General features: G+C 38.2%; 2 protein-coding genes across 5 annotated transcripts in view; one reads left to right on the top strand and one right to left on the bottom strand.

Annotated features, from left to right (window-relative positions):
* LOC107305887 (interleukin-31 receptor subunit alpha-like) overlaps positions 1-3,806 on the top strand; it is a 53,919-nt gene extending 50,113 nt beyond the window's left edge. The window contains exon 15 of the mRNA XM_032441320.1: positions 1,017-3,806. Coding sequence (XP_032297211.1) covers positions 1,017-1,490 — 474 coding nt within the window. The 3' untranslated portion in view covers positions 1,491-3,806. The remainder of the gene's footprint in view (positions 1-1,016) is intronic.
* A 3,095-nt stretch (positions 3,807-6,901) lies between these two features.
* Positions 6,902-19,460, bottom strand: part of SREK1 (splicing regulatory glutamic acid and lysine rich protein 1) — a 40,364-nt gene continuing 27,805 nt past the window's right edge. For 3 of the 4 annotated variants that reach the window (XM_015848561.2, XM_015848563.2, XM_015848562.2), the window contains 4 exons: positions 18,817-19,320; positions 14,438-14,533; positions 13,646-13,781; positions 6,902-12,666 (listed from right to left, as the gene is read on the bottom strand). In XM_015848561.2, coding sequence (XP_015704047.1) covers positions 12,514-12,666; positions 13,646-13,781; positions 14,438-14,533; positions 18,817-19,320 — 889 coding nt within the window. In that variant the 3' untranslated portion in view covers positions 6,902-12,513. The remainder of the gene's footprint in view (positions 12,667-13,645; positions 13,782-14,437; positions 14,534-18,816; positions 19,321-19,460) is intronic. The other variant, XM_015848564.2, reaches the window with a different exon arrangement.

The following is a 19,460-nucleotide window of genomic DNA, read 5'->3' on the forward strand; positions in this document are numbered from 1 at the left end:
AAAGTTTGGCACTTGTCTAGGTTCTCGGGCCAAAACTGCATGCTATAGCAAAGCAGACTTGCGTCTATTTTGGACAATAAGCCTAAATCAAGTGAAATACATATTTCTTGATGTATCCTGATGGACAGAGATACAAATATGTTACTTCTTTGTTTCTAAGATTTAAGCTGATGAGAGGAATTGTATGTCATTGTCAAGTTAAGCTGAAGTCAGAGGTTGGAGAGCTTAAAGTTACATATTCACACAGAAAAAGGCAAGTGCACAACTAAAGATCAGAACAGAAGCTGGAAGATGATAGTATCTACAGCCCAGCACTGTCCAAATCTAAGACAACAGAACCAAATAACTAGCAATGACATTTATGAAGGTACTGATACGCTGTTCATAATCAAAAGGTTAGATGAAGATAAGGGTTTTTTTTCCTCTTTTCGTATAACACAGAAGTCCGAAAATCTGCCTTTCGCTTTTCCTATTTAATAGTAATCAAGCAGTTTGCTCTCCAATAGGAGCTGCAATCTCTCTACACATTAGTGAGACTAGGGAGATGATGAGGGCATGATTTAGTGCCGTGGCTGATGAGGAGAAGACTTTGTGGGCTTCAGTCATAATTTAAGACAGCTGAATTGAGAAGATTAATGTGTGTGTGCAAGGGCTGGCACAGACCATACTTTGGTGCTGTAACTTCTCAGAATACGATAGGTAGGAACAGATCCTTGTCATGCTTTGTCAGATCACATTGGTCCTGGGAGCTGGAAAGATTACAACTGATGCATATTCTTCATACATTAAAATAAGTAAATAAAAATAAAAATAAAAAATAGAAACTTGTGTAGAACTTATTTTAGATTAGTTAGTATAGAGTTAGGGCTGCTGACTTAATAAATGGAATAATGGAAGTGCATTTCATAGAGTCTACCTCCTAACTTTTCTTCTGACATTTACTTCAGTAAATTGACGATTTCCCTTTGCCAAAGTATTATACCAATGTTACAATTTCTTCTTGTCTTTCCTTGCAGAGCAATTGGAAACCCTTTTCAAAATCACTGCTTCAAACCCTGCCAGACAATGATACCACCAGCCTTTATGTCATAGAGAATGAGAGAAAGGCTTGTTTGAAGCCAGAACACTTTACAGATGGCATAGAAGATAGCAAGCATGACATCAGAGAGCCAGAAGAATCTAGCAATAATATAGGTATAAATATAATACACCCTGAAAAAATGGTTACAAGAGAAAAAGATGAGGTAATTTCCATCACAGTACCACTCATGAGCGACTACACCAGCATGGAGTGCAGCCAGAAAGCTCTGATGAGTCTAACAGTGAAGCTGCCTGCAAGAGCTGCTCATCCTCACCTGGAAATGGAACTAAGTAGGAAGCCAGCACAAATCGAGCATCAGGTTTTGTTTGCTCCCCAGGACTACATCAAACAAAGCCAGGTAGTATTTTTGCCATCAGAAACTTTGATGGGACAAGTCAGTTTGAACTAAGGAATCTTAAAACATTCAATTTTCAAAACCTCAGGTACATGAATGGAGGCATTAGAACCATATAAGACAGTTGCAGTGTGACAAGGGCTGTGCTCTAGTTCAGTGAGCATCCTTGCGAAATAAATTTACTGTACAATCAGATTAGATATTTCTCCATGGTCATTCTGCTGGAACTCCTCGTCTTAACATAGGCAAATTTTTCAGAGAACTGTATTAAAACCTTTCTATATGGTACATCTCCTTGTTCATTCCTCAGACCAAGGGCACTCAGACACCCATTTCTAGTCTTCTAGCCTAAAAACAACATTTTCTAGTCATAAGAAGAGCTAGCTAGATGGTGTGACCAGTGTAAGATCGGATTTTCAAGTGTAAAAATAATGTTCTTTAGTAAAAATTCTACAAAAACCACCTACCATGACCAAGAAGCTCTCCAGTTAGTTGAGAGAATGAAACAGTGAGATGCTATGAATTTAGGAATGGAAAATGATGCTCATCCATCTATGGAAAGCACTTAAACTTAGATGAATAGTCCTGTTTAAGGAAAGATGGTAACAAGTATTATTATTACTGAAGTATTACTTGCATTAAGTTAAGGCTATTTCTTCTTATGTTCATCTATACAGCCAGAAATCCAGTTATATTCTTGTGCAAGATGTAGTTGCAGATATTATTTCACCTTGTATGCAATAGCAAAATCTGTGGTACAAAACTAATGAGCTGAATAGCTAGTTCACTTAGTCATAGAGAAGATGCCATTGAAATATATCCGCTAAAAGGGTCTCCTCTGTATGATCTATATGTGACTATGTCACGTACCTCCACAATGCACTGAGTCTGAACTGGTTTTACAGCTTACAGTGGCTTCTCTCTCACCCAAAATCTCCATAGGCATTAATGGTTTGAACTTATTGTAGAAGATTGTTACTGTTTTCCCTATTCTGTGGAGCATTTCATTAAGATTATTGTGTGAAGAAATAAGTTGATCAACTTCTTAGCATTGGATGTTCCCTAGGCCTGGAGGCACATAGGCACAGTGATTCATAGCATGGGATAACATACTGCAAGGTTAGAAGGATGTAGTATTTCTTATTTACAGAGAAATGAATGTAGTATGTGGTGTTTAATACGGACTGTGTATTGAGCAGCAGTGGAAGGTTAAAAAAAAAAAGCATCACAGTATAAGACAATAACAAGAAAGAAGAAAAAAAATGTTGAATGCTGGAGGTAAGTGAATTCTCACAGGCCTGATGTAACAGAGGGTAACATCTGGCTATATGTCACCTTTTAAACGGGTAAGATATGCATACAGCCTAGATAAGGCCTATGGCGAAATAATTGCAGTTGTGCAGTGCAAGATGCCAGAGAAAGAGACATAGGCGCGAAACAAAATTGCTTTCACATTTACATTCCTGAAGATGAGTTCTCAGTTCTCACATTTCTCAGTTTTTCTCACATTTCTAAAGTGTCTCAAAAGCTACGTAACACAGACAAAGAGATTTGTGGATGCCAAGTCATGACACATTACTGAATCAGCTGTGACACCAAAAAGAGTATAGTTACAGTAGTGAGTCAATTAGCACCAGAAAACAGCAAAGTCAGTATGCTGTTTTTTCTGGCAATGAGAGTAAATCATTTTTACTCTTTTCATTTCATTCTTGAAGACTTTAATGTAGTATGAACACAGAGTTACATTTTCCCATGCTTTTTTTACACTTGAGTTGAGATCATAGTACAGTAACTAGACCTCACTCAAAAACATGACAATGTTTTTCATAAATGGGAAATATTGCCACTCAGCCTGAAACAGCAGATTGCAGCAACCACAATACTCCAGATCTTCCCCCCGCCCTCCCCCCCCCTCTGTATTAACTGTCAAGTAGAATAATAAGAACCACAGAATGTCTAAAATTTTGCTAAAAATCAAAGCTTTGTTGGTACTCTGACAGCCTTAGAAGCCACCTTACAGCACAATGGCACGTGCACTTGGACAGAGTCCTCTGTAGGCACAGTACAGGAGAAGCTCATCAACTTGGTTCAACTCCAGCTACTACTACAAAAACTGTGAAGTAACAAACCATTTGATTAAAGCCTTCTAAATACAAGAACATCTCAGATCTTCTGGATGTTTTGCAGGCTCTTAGTTTACTTGTTTTCCTCTTGCTCAATGATTTTTTTTTCCTTAAAGAACTGTGTTTGCACTGTTTGAATTATGATAACTGTGTTTTACTTACTGTATTGGAGATCTCTGTAAGAAAGCAGGTAATAAAATTCAGGACTGTTTGCATCAGTCACTTCTGAACATGGCTTGCCACTATACATTAGCTATCGGGTGAATCATCTTATCCCTGTATCTATTTTATTTCTACAGCAGAAGCACGAGTTTGACTGATAAAACTGAAAACAACCTGCTGTCCTAGAAACTGTCATTCTCATCACCCATCCTGTCCTAGTTTCAGCTGAGACAGCATTAATAGCACAGCAGTGCTTGGGCTGTTGCTGAGAAGTCACCACCATGATGGCGCAGGTCAGGGGAAGGGTTAGATGAAAGGTGCGTGAGTTAGGCACAGGGTTATTCCATGCCATGTGATGTCGTGCAGAAAGCTTATGGGAGGTGAATAGGGGTGGTCACAGCTTGGGGGTTGGCTGGGCATTGGTCAGTGGGTGGTGAGATATTGCATAGATAGCAAGCAGGCAGTTTACTGTGAGTTTGGCACTATTTGGCAAGTGGTGAGTGACTGCACTGTGGAGATATATACATGTGTATATATACCATAGAATCATTAAGGTTGGAAAAGGCCTGTAAGGTCACCTAGTTCAACCAGCCACCTACCACCAATATTGCCAGTACAGGCTAGGGAACGTGCCGCGGAACAGGTTTGGGTATTTACTGGACATACTGAAGTCTTGGTAAGCTGCAGAATAAATGACACATTACTTACCTGAAAAACTGCAGATTGAAGACCATTTTTTGTAGATGGTTAGAATGGAAATGGATTGCAGAACCACAAAGCTCTTGAGTACTACTTAGTCTTTAACAAACAGTAACTGACAAGGTTAAACTTTACTCATAGCGGTTCAAGTCAGGGTACACAGCAAACAGTAATATTCACCTTTTCTTGTTAAGTGGCCATTAAATACTTGCATTCATTTAAAATAAATGGTTGCTGGAAGATTTCTAATGATTCATAGCAGGTACTTGCTATGATACCTGCAGCTATGTGCTTTCACCACAATGAAAGACTAAAATAGCTAGCCTGATGTGGTTATAAATTGAAGTGTAATTTTGACCTTGGAGGATTAGGATTTTTTTACAGAAACCAGGTAATTTCATGTTTTACAACTCTGAAAACTTGAGAAGAAATCCAAGATTATATCACTGTGTAATCACCAAAAACAAAGGACATGCCACATTCTGGACACTTCCCATTCTTCAGGACATACAGTGACTTCCAAAAATAATTTCACAGACATGACCAAGAGGAAGCAATCCATCAGTACTTCAAAGGGCTAACTTGTGAGACTGCAGCTGTGCTATGAGTAGTGCCTGTAAATACTCCCTGTCATGCAGGTCTCATTAGCCATTTCTGTTAATCAAGGAAGACACACAACTTGATCGAGCAAAAAAAAAAAAAAAAGCTGCAAGTAAACTGAATAAAAGCAGCAAAACAGCCATTAAACACAGAGCACACAGCAAGCACAACGCGCCCCGCGCCATCATGGCGGCGGCTCTGCCCGCCCAGCGGCCCCACGCTCAGCTGTCCCTCAGCGCGGCGCGGTCTGGGTGCGCGCCCTGCATCAAAAGAAATGATAAAACCCTACAGAATATTTTGGCTCAACATAAATTAATATTGCTGGTGTATATATGTGTGCGTGTGGGTGGGTGTTTATTTCTGCTCAGATATATTTCCCCTACTAAGATAGCAAGTATGGGGACATCAATAAAAGCAAAGCATACAAGTCCTTCCCGCAAAAATAGTTATTTAACCTTTATTTGGTATCCACCCAACTCTCATAAGATCCTCAGGAGTCTGCATAAGAGAAATAACAAAATGTAAGCTATGTCAGTAGACTTAAATACTCCACGCCTGGACCATCTCTGTGTGCACTCGTAAACCCCACGATACAATTGCTTTGATGACACTCATAGAAAGAGCGTTTACTTTCATATTTCTTCAGGCATCAGAGTGTCTCCTGTATCCATACTTTTGTATTTAGAGCTCCGTGATTGCAGCAATGTTTACTTTAAAAACATCAAGTGTTTTGCTGGCAAACAGTAGGTTTGCTTTTGTTTATAATGCTGTGACTCAGTTTATGCTGTCTTGATATGGCAAAAAGCTAAGCTGATCCTACCCACCGAGAAGGAGCTATAGAGAGCCAGTTAGCCAGGCCTAACAGAGAATGCAACTTAATCTTCTGAGGACAGCACCCTTTGTAAGAGTGGTGTTTTGTTTGTTGGCTTAGTTAATACCTGCTCCAAGGAATACTAGGGAATAATATTGACCAGGACAGATGGCAAAAGGCTGCTGCTCCTAGCACAGGCTGTGTATTTTCCTTCTAGGCCTATGCTTGCATAGTCCTTCCAGCAGTTCCAATATCGTTAGGGTCTGAATGGGTTGTGCTGTGACATTGGCAACACTGTCCTCTGCCCAGTGGCACATTACCCATCCAGCCTTAGAGTTCTTATCTCTTCAGTATGCTGGTATTGCACCGGTAGACTAAAGACTACATAGTTTGGGTTTATAAGACTTTTATTAACTGTTGTTAAAGCATCTTCCTGCTTCCAAGCATTTGAATTCATCCTCCCACCAATAATAAATAAATGTCTAATCAGCCAATTAGCCATGCGCAACCAAAATGCAAGCCTTCAGCTTGACACACCCACCAGGCAGAGCTGAACCAGCCATACGATTTGTTACCAACGTGATAGCTGTCAAAATCACAAGATCCCAATTGACCAAGTAAATGTTTATAGTGCACTGAGAAGCACATTTCATACAAATTATATCTTGACAGGGAGGCTTAAGCACTGAAAACTGTGAACTGTAGTATGAAAATACCCATGACAGTAATTTGTCTGTTCAAGCTAAAATATTATGTGTGAAACCCTAACTCTACTTAATAAAACAAATTTTGACATACACTTCTATATATCCATGTTTATCAACTAACCATTTGTTTAAAAATGACAAATTCTGCATTGGATGGGTGGGTTTCCAGAAAGGCCTTAGCCTCTTGCTACCATTCTTGTGATATTCTTGGTAATTTCAATCCAACCGAGAAGCAAACAATTTGGGTTTAGATGTAGATGTAATAAATAAACAAACCAATAAATCAAAACAAAAGTCAGAACTGCTTCACAGTGATTTGCTACATCTCTCTGAACTTAGTAGAAGTGAGCTATGACACCAATAGAGCTTTGGGACATAGTTTATTCACAAAAATAACAACGTAATAGCAGCAGTTGACATTTCTTTACTTGTACCATTTCATAGTTGCTTCAATAATGCAAAAATATATTCTACTAACACGGAACAAGCTTGGATATACATTTATTGAACTGAAAAGGCCTCCTTTACTAACAAAACATCTGATTTAGAGGAGAGGCAGTCATATTTTTGCTGCTGTAGTGCACAGGATCCCCAGGCACATTTGAGCACAGGTTGTGATTCATGCTGTGTGAAACAAACTTACCATGGCTCCTGTATCACTGAGAAAAACACCACAAATGATCTACTGACAAGCTAGTTTAACTCTGCAAGTTAAATTCCCCTCTTGATGTTCAGGAGCAGATCACACACTCCTCTGATCAATTTATTATGAAAACTATGTATTTATGAAGCACTAGCTTCTAAGTAGACCATTATTTACCCATCACGGTAGCAGCAGTTTAAAATCTTTGTGCTAAAGGTTTTACTTAGTATAGCAACTTCGTCTTCTAAGAAATCTGCTTGCTTCCTGTCAATACCTTTATCCCCTTATCACTCCCTAAATATATTTGACATTTAACTATCAAAGAACACAAAAAGTACATTTGCATAATTCTACTGTAAATAAAAACAGATCTGCTGAGGCAGATCTGAGTTGTTATTATCAATGTATTAACCTTCTCAATAGTTCAAAACTAAAATACTACTATAGTCATTAGATTAAAATATCCTTTAGCAATTGTTACAGATTTGCTACCTAGCGCACTAATATCTGCATGATAAGAGCTACCTAACTGTCAGCTAAGGACATCAAGGACTGAATGACAGTAAGATTAAATGACTTTTTCCATTGGTGATAAAAAGTCTTTCTGACCAAGAAAGACAGGTAACCTCTATGTAAGAAAGATCTCCTTTGCACAGTTAGTACAGAACATGTTTTGTACTCCAATCTTAGGCCTTCCATCAAGTTTGGCACTTGTTTATCTTATAATAAAAGAGAAAATGCAGTGAATCCAAATTAAGTGTAAACTGCAGCTCTCCAGAAGAAAATAAACAAACAGCTAAAATCTCGGTTTTACTTCAGTGTCCTCCTTTACTAATCTCAAAAACTGTAAGATGGCTATGACAAATTTTTCTTAGGCCTTCTTGGATAATAAGAGTTCTTGGCTTAGGGAAACATCTTGAAAACTGGAATTCAAAGATAGCCCCTCAATGGTTTTTCTTACTCAGAAAGTACAGAACTGAAGCCTTAAGAGAACTGCTCTCAGACAGTGGGCAAAGGAGCTGTCTGCACGTATTATCAGACAGCTTTCTCTGGGAGAAAAATCCTTGCTAATGTGCTCAGACCCCGTGCTGCGGCTTACCTATACATGAAGCAATCTTGAATTTTAAATGAAAATAAACACTACATACAGAGACATTGTCAAGGAGTTTAAAATTAAACACAAGCGAATTTATCTCACATTATGCAAAAGAATCCCTTTTATACAATGCTTTCAGTATTACTTTAATTACACTTTTCACCATATAAAAAATAAACTTCACATACAGGCTGAAAACTTTTCTGTTTAGACATTAGCAAATAAAATCAGATTTCAGGTTGTAATAATATGAAGAATATCTATGAATTTCACCTATCCGCATGCTATCCACTGGTGAGAAAACCTTATCCCTCTCCACTAAGCATTGACAGATTTACATTATTTTAGCCACTTACAGCTCTCAGTATTTGTGTCACCACATCCAAACCTTGCTTTTGAAATAATGACAACACCTAAAAAGAGTAATTCAATAATATAAGGCCAAAAGTATCATCAGGTGCCAAACTGGATCCACAACACGCCCCAATTTGCAGTACTTCACTGTGCTGAACCTATGTACTTAAGAACTGTTTTACTCTCAGAATTCCATTTTCACACTGAAACAACATGATTTGTCTTTTATTTTTCTTTTTTTCCTTTAAGTGAATGGCTTGCAAAATTAAAATGCATGTTTCATTACAAACTTACAAAACGACAGTGATACAGAGTTGCTTCAGTTTAAAGAATAAAGAATATACACACCACCATGGCATTACTGCTTTCAGTGGTTATAATGTTAAATAGAGTAACTGAAAATAGTGACAAAGACTTGTATGCAGCATGTAAGAATTTGTGTCATACAAGGCAGCCTTTACTTTTTTATCTCTTGATTAGACCACGAGAGTTATCACAGACATTCCTAAATGTAATTGCTATTACAAACTGAAGGCAAAACAGAGAACCTACCATTAACAAACAGATCTGTAGACTTCAAAATTAAACTTATTGCCTTACACATACCTAAGCTAGAAAACACCAGCAAACAAACTGCAAGCAACACAGAGCATGATACAGACTGCAGAATTTACTTCAGCAGAGGAATAAACCACTGAAATGTTCAAACTCCCTTCAGAAGCCAGGCTGTGCCTGGCCTGATGCTGTTGGCCAGCTGGTTAGCTAATTCAGTTATACCTATCTGAAACTGACATTAAAAAAATAAAAAAATAAAAAACAAAGCAGGCGATTAGCATGTAGGCAGAACCCAAAGGCCAAGTTAAGTGAAAATACATCTAAAACAACACGGCTACCACAAACTACGCTGTTCTCAAACCCATCACTCAGTTTTATCAACTTATAGAAGTGCAGAAGCAAACTACCTGACACAGCAGCTCAGCATGCAAATGCATTATGATGAAGGCGTGGACTTCCACTGAAAGACAGACACATTTAATGGGTCAAACACACAAACGTGGCAGAGCAAGTAGGAACTTCGCTACTGTGTTCCAGCACTGGTTTAAAAAAACCATCTGCCCCCTGTGGTGATGGGTGTTCTACAAAATATTTATCATCTAATGGTGGCTTTTATTTTTATTTTTATTTTTTTTCCTTTTTTTTTCTTTTTTAACAAAGAAGGGAATCATTAAACACCTAATACAAAGAGATAAAACTATCCTCACAGAACTACACAGTATTACAAGGCAAAACAGAAAATACAGTATTTGTAAGAAAACACAGTTTAGGGTAGGGAGGAAATGTGTTTATTTGGGTATTTGGTGTTTAAACTTTTTTTTTTTTCTCCTCTTTTTTCTATACCTTTTTTAAAGGGACTATTAATTCACTTACAATTTAACTTAGTATGCTGCATATATATGATATATTAGCTAGTAATGCTGCTATCGTTACCTATGAATTTTAAAAGTCATTTTTCTTCACTAACTGTGCACAATCATCTACATACTCTAAGCTATGCAAATTCAGGATAACAAAACTAAGAAAATCAAACTAGGATGAACTGAAATGTGATATACTATGAAAATTCTAATTTCTCCCAGGGAAGGAGTAACTTATCTTTTCAAAGATATTATACATAATACAGGTATATTTTAACTTGTATTCACATTTCAAATCAAAAGAAGCTGCCTGAATAAGACCTGATGACCAACTAAAAAAGTTTCTTTAATAAGCATGTAACAGCAGAAACTTCCCTCTAAAATACTTAATTTTATTGGTGAAATGGTAACAAAGATAACAAGTATACAAAGAACCCCTTTGCTCTATGCTACTTACACATCATAAATAAGACAGCTGTTGCTTCAAGACGCAATCCTTCAGAACCTTTCTTTAAATGTACAGATTTAGCGTTCTTTTATCAGAGTAAGCTGTTAACCTACCAACAGCACGTGGCTTAAAAATGACAAAAATGACTGTCTATACTTTACATGGTAAAGCATTTCCTGTGGTCTTAAATGTACACAGTGGGAAGAACACTAAATCGTATCAAAAATGAAGAGTGATTAAGCAGCTTCGCAATCAAACTAGGTTTCATTACCTTAGGAATTAGACAGAATTTTTGTTCCCTGTATTATGCTTTTTGAAAATTATTTTCTTAAGAATTAACTATGCAAAAGAAGAGGAGATTGAAAGCAAACTGCTAATATTCTATTAAGCCTTTTCTTATTCCTAACTGAAAGAAATTCCTTCCACGAGGTAAGGCAATTTATTCATTTGATTGTAATAAGGTGTGTAATCTACCTGATTTTAGGTATAAGTCTGTAAATATGACTCTCAAAAAAAGTCTCACAACAATGAAACTGGTTATGTTAGTTCAGAGAGCACAAATCATGGTTTTACTTGAAAAAAAACAAAAACAAAACAACCTGCTTTGTCATTTGCTTCTTACATGCTTTCTCACCAAAGAATGAAAAAAGACCCTCTAACATACATCTCCTATATAAATTCCTTCCCCAAGCATTTTCCACCCCCAGCTCTGTATTAAATTCATTTTACAACGCCTGATGTGTACCAGAGAAAATGATGGAGAGGTAACAGTTAAGGCCATCCAAATGTAGTTAAGATTATCTTAAGGGCTGCCTGTGATGCAGGTGTTCAGAAAATACTTTGTATTCAGCTACTATATTTGTACAGTGGTGGTCCCCAAAATGCATCATTGCTTTTACCCTATCATTTCTGAAGATAATGGACTTGTAGTACTTAAACATGTGAACTAAACATCCATTCTGAAAAATCACTTGCATTCTTGTCTATAGTATGGTAGTGGCAAAACAGCAATAGAGATGATGCAAGATTTAGCTGAAAATGAGTAACAGCACATATATATTTCTAGAAAATACCACGTTTTAAGAAGGCACTAAAGCTTATGCTTGTGCTCTCAAATTTTTTAAACAAGTAAGAAAAAATTTATTTTCATAATGGCACCTGTACCATTTGCAGCTGAACAGACACACTGCAGTACATGTCAAAAAACAAAGCTGTTAAGTTCTCTTAATATACAGATGTGCTCAATTCTGGAACAGAAGAAAACAGCAAAATAAAACAACCTGAAAATAACTCAATAAGCTAACCTATTATCATCATACATGGCAATGTTCCTTTTAGGAACAGAAAAGTAGCATGCATTGTTCAAATACTTTAAGCAAATATTGAGTTTAGGGATATTAGTAAGAAATTATTTTAAATAATAAAACTGACAAACTGCAAGCAGCGAGCAAATTAATAACATTGGGCATATACCATAAGAACCATAAAAACTTTTCCAACAGTTGTCATTTACACCAAAAGAAAGTGTGTACGTTTATGTACCGTTTCCAAGCACATAAACAAGTACACGTTGAAGTTGCTGTGGACTTTTTAACCCACTAAATAAACTAACACAAAATTCATCAACAAGCAATATTTTAAAACAAACTTCAATGCTGACCTTCAGCTTCTATTTTATTTTCTTAGGGGTAGTAAAGGTTTACTTCTTTCAGTTTCTGTTTAACAGCCTATAGCAAAACTTAACATAAATCATTTTACCTATAAGTACAGCCATCATGGAAATGCATGGAGTTTCAGAGATGAATAGTTCCGACGGCATATGCTTTTTCATGGTTTAACTACTGGTCCGTGCTTTCCTGCTTTACAGCAAGAAGACAACAAAGCTATCACAAGAACTGGAAGAGCTACTAGTACTATCAACATGGTCAGGTTGATTGCTTTGACATTTTCTTCCTCATTCTGGGAAATAAGAAGCTTTGGATTTCATTCCTTAGTTGAGACAGAGGTTGATTCTTTGCTTTAAACTTCTTCCATTTTAACCGAGAGGTTATCTTCGTTTGGTTGACAGTTTCCATTCTGCTGAAGTTTGACTTCATCTGTCCTTTGCGTATCTCTGTTGTCAACATCTTTGTCTGTTTCTGAATCCTGATCCTCTTTAGCATGGTCTTTGTCCTGTCAAAACAAAATCTTTCTCTCAGCATTAAGGGCTATAACTTCCAATTAACTGCTGTTATTTTGACTTCATCCATTTCTCATGTGTACTCAGAACCAGCAATTTAGCTACATCAGCAACTTCACATGGCTGAAGCCCAGCATTGCAATCGAGTGTTACTGAAGAAATCACCATTGTAGAGAGATCTGTCCTTACCTCTAATATCCAGATAAAACAGCAAACAGTATAGTGGAACGTTAAGAATTTACCACATATCCTAAATAAAACAGAATTACTAATTCCATTTCATATATTTTGTGACTTAACTCATGCATTTTACCAGAGTTCTCCAGCAAGCAGACTGTGGTCACATATCACACATATCAGATGTTTTATAATTGCCGAATCATTCTGAATACAGCAAGCTACTCTTTAAGGCACACTGCTTTTCAACATAAAGGTTTAATCATCACTCTTTTCTTAATCAAACGACCTTCTATTTTGCAAGAGAAAATCCCAGACTATTCTTCCCCAGATCTTCATTTTACTTCCTGCAGAGTTCAACGCACAGCCCAGGACCAAAGCAACCAGGGACAGGCTGCACTGCAGAGTGAAAAATGCATTAAAAAAATTAATATTTTAACAGTCAAGTTGTCCCAGAAGCCGACTACAGAGCTACAGTCAGCTTCCTGGATCCTTTCACAGATACACAGCCAAACAATTCTTAACACTTGGCACAAAACAGAAAAGAGAGAGAAACAAAACCAACGTGTTTTGGTAGACTATACATACATGTTCCTGGTGGTCGAGTAAATTTCAAACACAAAAGCTGGCCTACTAATAATCACAGAAAACTTTCGTCTCCTGCAGAAGCTAACCTCAATTGTTTCAAGTGGCAATTATTTGCTAAGGAAAAAGAGGAAAATGAAGAAAAAAAGAAAGAAGGACATTCCAGTTATCATTTCACTCTATTTATCATCACTTGATTGCAGAGCTTACCTTCAAAGCAGTGGTGCTTTTGTCAGATTTCTCCCTTCCCTCTTTCTCTTTACTACTTTTTTTCTTGGAGGTGGAGCGTTCTCGTTCTCTTCCTTCATTACAAGTATCTCTTTCTCTTTTCTTTTCTTTCTTGTTTCTGTTCAAGAAAAATTTTTGCTCAAATCAGATTTGATCCAAAAATAGCAAACGAACTACCAGAGCTTACATGAACTGTACTGCACAGCACAGTAGCTATGAACGTTCGTATCCTGGTTTGTTTTCTCCATGAAAGGTTCAATCAAACCACTTAGTTGCAAAAAACAAACAACAACAACAACAAAAAACAGACAGAGAAGAGGATTTTTTTACTGAAGAGAGCTAAGGAAAACATGTTTAGAGTGCACAGTGATAGCAAAGGGAAAAGTGAACTGAACCTCACTTGAGGAAGGGCTTTCAGAGAACATTTGTCTCACAGACAGACAGGTGATATTTCAAAGTGTAACAAATCTAAAATCCCTGAAGTTTTCTGATTGTTTTTTGAATTAAAACTGGATCACGCTGACCAACAGAAATTGTCTGCATCCACTTTTTATCAGATATCTCTACGCATGCAAATAAAATAAAATAAAATAAAATAAAATAAAATAAAATAAAATAAAAATAAAATAAAAAGGAAGAAATTAGAAATTGACCTGTTTCTTTCGGAATGCTGGTTTCTAAGTTGTATTTCAATTCAACAAAACATAGTATCTTCCTTATTTCTCACTAATGTTTACGTCAAACTGACAATGTGTATGTTTACACCAAACTGACCTTCTTGGAGAAGGAGTTCGTGACGACTTTCTTTTTGTTCCTTTGGATGTTTTAGGAGACTTAGAAAGACTTCTACTCTTCCTCTTGCGTCTTTCTCTGCATGACAAAAAATTCAAAGTCAGCAAAAAACAACAAATAATAAACTCATGAACCATATAAATCCTCTTAAAATGAACTGTCCTAACAGCTAAGTAAACATTCCCGAGTTTAACATTATATACAATGATTTCTACACTACACAAAACAGAAGAATTTTTTCATGTTCCAGAGTGGTGGGAAAAGGGAGAATACAAAAATGAAGTAGAAAAAAAAGATTGTGTCTTTTCAGATTTTAGTTTCATGCTTACCCACCCGTGCTTGTACTTAAACCTGACAAATGAAACATCTACTAACACTGTATAAAATAAGAATCTCTTCAATCAAGAGAAGATTCCAATTGAATGAGAAGCTACATCAAGACAAAAGGTATAATTTCAGCAATATAAACTTTAGAACTTAAATACTCAGGATCACCAGAACTTCAGTTCAGCATGACTGAAGTTCAGAAGCAAACACTTCATAATACAGCTCAAGCTGTTGTCAAAATTAAAAACAGCCCATTTATTATTTGCCTATCGGCCTACGCTCAACAAACATATTTATCACCCTCTAATGTACCAAGGAGCTCTTAACAGCTCACAACAGCTTCTTTACACAAATGGATTTACTTAGTTTCTATTCTAGAGTTTGGTTTTAAATACAACAGAACATTTATTACCTAGTTAACATATAGAGACACATGTTAAAACACATCAAAACCCAAGGAATTAAAGCTTTGTTCAACAAAAAATGCAAATCCTCTAGCTGTCAAAGTACTCTTTCCGCTCTCTTCATGGAATAGGAAACATGAAGAGTTTCCTATAGGAATAGGAAACTGGTGAAGAGCAGAAAAGATAAATGAGAGTGCATTTCAACATATTCCCTGAAGCGTGTTCAAAGGGAGACAAAGTTGGTGACAGCTCTGGAGCACAGGCCTTATGAGGAGTGGCTTAAGGAGCTGGGATTGTTCAGACTGGAGGAGGCTCAGGGGAGACCTTATTGGTCTTTATAACTATCTGAAGGGAGATTGTACAGAACTGGAGGTCGGCCTCTTCTCTCATGTAATTGGGTGATAGGAATAGAGGGAATGGCTTCAAGCTGCCCCAGGGGAGATTCAGGCTGGACGTTAGGAAATATTACTTCTCTGAAAGAGTGGTCAGGCACTGGAATGGGCTGCCCAGGGAGGTGGTGGAGTCACTGAGAGTGGAGGCATTCAAGGAACTTTTGGACCTTGTGTTGAGGGACATGGTTTAGTGAGAACTACTGGCGATGGGTGGATGGTTGGACTGGATGATCCTCTGGGTCTTTTCCAACCTTGGTGATTCTATGATTTCACAAAAGATATAATTATGCATTCCAGCATTTGCAATCAACATCTAACTTCTCTGATCTTTATAAAGTCCAAGGAACCAAAAGTTAATAGATGAGTCACAGAAGGATATATTAAGACATGTTTTTTAAAACTAACTAGATTAATACTCTGACAGTATCATGTGGCCCGACCTTCTGAAGGACAGAGATATAAACAGAAATATAAAGTACTCTCAAGGTTACACTGGAGATAACACTGGTTTACTGGTTAACACGCATCTCATTTTGAACACCCCCATGTTTATCAGTGCATTTTTTCATTTTAAGAATACTGGAAATGCATTTTTATCTACAGACAAAATGGACATTTTTACTGCTTTCCTGCATGTCTATGGATAACCACGTAACTTATTTGTGTTCAAACAGTACCAAATCTGTATTTTCAGACTCTGATTTTCAATTGTCAACTAGGCAGTCAGTCACCAAAGTAAACAGACTCCCTTAAATACAAGCTAACTGGGGCTTAGCAGCCCAACTTACTGTCAGATACTTTTAGAGACAGTAATAGCTACAGAAGCTGGAATAACTCTGAAATTTGCTTAACCCTATTCCAGGCCTCACTCAAAACAAGGTCAACTACAGTAGGTTACCCAGGGACACATCTAGTCAGGCTCTGAGCATCTCTATGGATAAAATCTCCTCAGTCTTTCTGGGCAACAGGCTCTAGGCTTCCCAGAAAACAAAACAAAACAAAAACCGCCACAACTTAATCATTAGAAAAAAAAAATATTTTGCTGTATTTCAGTATCACAGAATGTCAGGGACTGGAAGAGACCCTGAAAGATCAACTAGGTCAATCCCTCTGCCAGAGCAGGAAGGAGCACCTAGATCAGCTCACACAGGAATACGTTCAGGAGGGTTTTGAGCGATGCCAGAGAGGGAGACCCTGCAACCTCTCTGGGCAGCCTGATCCAGTGTTCTGTTACCCTCACTGAGAGGTTTTTTTCTCATACTTATGTGGAACCTCTTATGTTCCAGTCTACACCCACAGCCTCTTGTCCTGTAACTGGATATCACTGAGAAGAACCTGGCTCCATCTTCCTGACACTCACCCTTTATTTATTTATAAACATTAATGAGGACACCCCTCAGCCTCATCCAAGCTAAAGACACCCATCTTCCTTAACCATCTTTGTGGCTCTGCACTGGATTCTCTCAAGCAGTTCCCTGTCCTTCCTGAACTGAGGGGCCCAGAACTGGACACAATACTCCAGATGCGGTCTCATCACGGCAGAGCAGAGGGGGAAGAGAACCTCTCTCAGCCTACTACACATACCACTTCTAATACACCCAGGACAGATGGCTCCCTTCTCCCTGTGCTGTTCTCCAACAGGTCAGTCCCCAACCTATATTGATACTTGGGGTTCTTGCCCAGACACAAGACTCAACACCTGCCCTTGTTACATTTCATTAAATTTCTCCCTGCCCAATTCTCCAGCCTGTCCAGGTCTTGATGGATGTCAGTACAGCTTTCTGGCATGTTAGCCCCTCCTCCTAGTTTTGTGCCACCCTCATTCAAGTCATTAATGAATATACTGAATAGTACTGGTCCCAGTACCGCCCCTTGAGGGAATCCACTAGATAGAGGCCTCCAGCTAGACTCAGTCCCACTGACCACAACTCTCTCTCACTCCTTTCCTTCAGCCAGTCCACCTTACTACCTGATCGTTCAGACCACAGTACGTGCCTACTTCCTTTAGCTCTTTCCCTGGCCAACCCTGAAAAGAATCTGCCTCCACTCTTCCTACATTCTTTGTTTACACTTTCCCACAGGAAACTTGACCGCTCTGTTAGAACATTCCCCAGCCTTCTCCTCTCCAGAATAAAGAAACCCAGCTCTCCCAGACTCTCCTTGTAAGACTGGTGCTCCAAGACACTTCATTAGCTTTGTGGCTCTTCAATGGATACATTCCAGTTAGGTCTGTTTCTCTCTTGCAACTGGAAGGCCAAAAACTGGACGCTGGATTCCAGATTTGGCACCACCAGCACTGAGAAAGGCCACGTGTCACCTTCCTTGTCGGCTCACAACTCTCTTCTTTTTAAAGAGCTGCTCAGCATACTGCTCTTTTTCTTGACTGCAAAGGTGCACTGCTGACTCATGCTCCTCTTGGGGTCCAACAGAACTATCAGTTCTTTCTCTGCCAGCTGGCCTTCCAACCAGTCAGCATCCTCACTGTACCGGTCCATGAAGCTACTCCTGCACAGCTGCGGGACTCAGTACATCTGTTTGTTCAGCTCCAAGAGATGTCCATCAGCTCATTTTTCAACTCTGTTTATGTTTCTTTGACTGGCAGCACAGCCCTTTTACACACTAAAAGCTCCTACCAGTTCAGTATTGTCTGCAGACTTGCTGAGAGTGTGTTCAGTCCCACTGGCTAGGCCAATGATAATTTTCAAGAGAACTGGCTCCAGTACTGTCACCTGGAATATAAGGCCAACGATTGCCTTTTTTTTTTTTTTCTAGCTAGACTAGCTGCTCTGAAGAGACTGTTTCAATTTCTGAGTGGTCCTACTGGAGCCAGGAGTCTGTGATTTTTGAATCAAAGCATACTGAATGACTCTATACAAGTAACCAAGAAATTATGCAACAATGACTCATACTTTCATCAGGACAATGTGTGATGCCCCTCCATCAAAACATTTGTTGGCTCCAACACAGAGAAATGGCACAACAACCATCTACTTATTGCCCTCAAATACTCTACTGTATGTTTAAGTGAAAGGCAAGCACCAGCAGCCCAACAACAGACTACACTCCTCCAGGTATGACACAGATTTTTTTGTAATTCATTTTACTTCACTGGGAAATACACTAAACAAAAGAACAAAAACTGAATTATCAAAATGGTAGTACTGACACATGAAAAAGAGACTTATTTTGTTGTGCTTCTAAGTTCAAAAAAGCATTAAAAAAATTCAAAATAACAAACCTGCTGGAGCTACGTGATCTTCTTGAAGAGCTATAGCTTCTTGGGGGAGTTCTGGATCTCTTATCTTTCTTCTTTTTATCATCTCTCTCTTTTTCTCGCTCCCTCTCCCTGTCCCCATCTTTTTCCTTTTCTTTTTCTCTGTCTTTGTCCCCTCCCTTGTCCTTATCTCCCTCCCTATCCCTCATCTTCTCTCTGTCCTTCTCCCCATCTTTGTCATCATCTTTTTCTTTGTTCTGATCTACATCTTCCCTGTCTTTTTCCTTCTCATCTTTCTCCTTTCCCCTTTCCTTGTCCCTGTCTCTATCCCTGTCTTTGACTCTCTCTCGATCTTTGTTTCGATCTTTGTCTTTCTCCCTGTCTTTATCCCTACTTCTCTCTTTATCTCTCTCTCTTTCCCTTTCTTTGTCTCTATCCCGGTCTCTTTCCTTCTCCTTGTCTCGGTCTCTCTCCTTTTCTTTGGTCTTTTCTTTTTCCTTGACCTTTTCTTTGTCTCTTTTCTTGTCCCTGTGAAAAGCCAAACACAAATCCATTAACTCATCTTAGAATTTCCTGATAAAAACTAAAACTTAGTCTTCAGCATACAGTAAATGCTCAAGAGAAACTATGTCTGTTGAAAAAGAACTATTATGTAAAATTCTACTTTT

Source organism: Coturnix japonica, chromosome Z (assembly GCF_001577835.2).
Source record: "Coturnix japonica isolate 7356 chromosome Z, Coturnix japonica 2.1, whole genome shotgun sequence".
Taxonomy (NCBI): domain Eukaryota; kingdom Metazoa; phylum Chordata; class Aves; order Galliformes; family Phasianidae; genus Coturnix; species Coturnix japonica.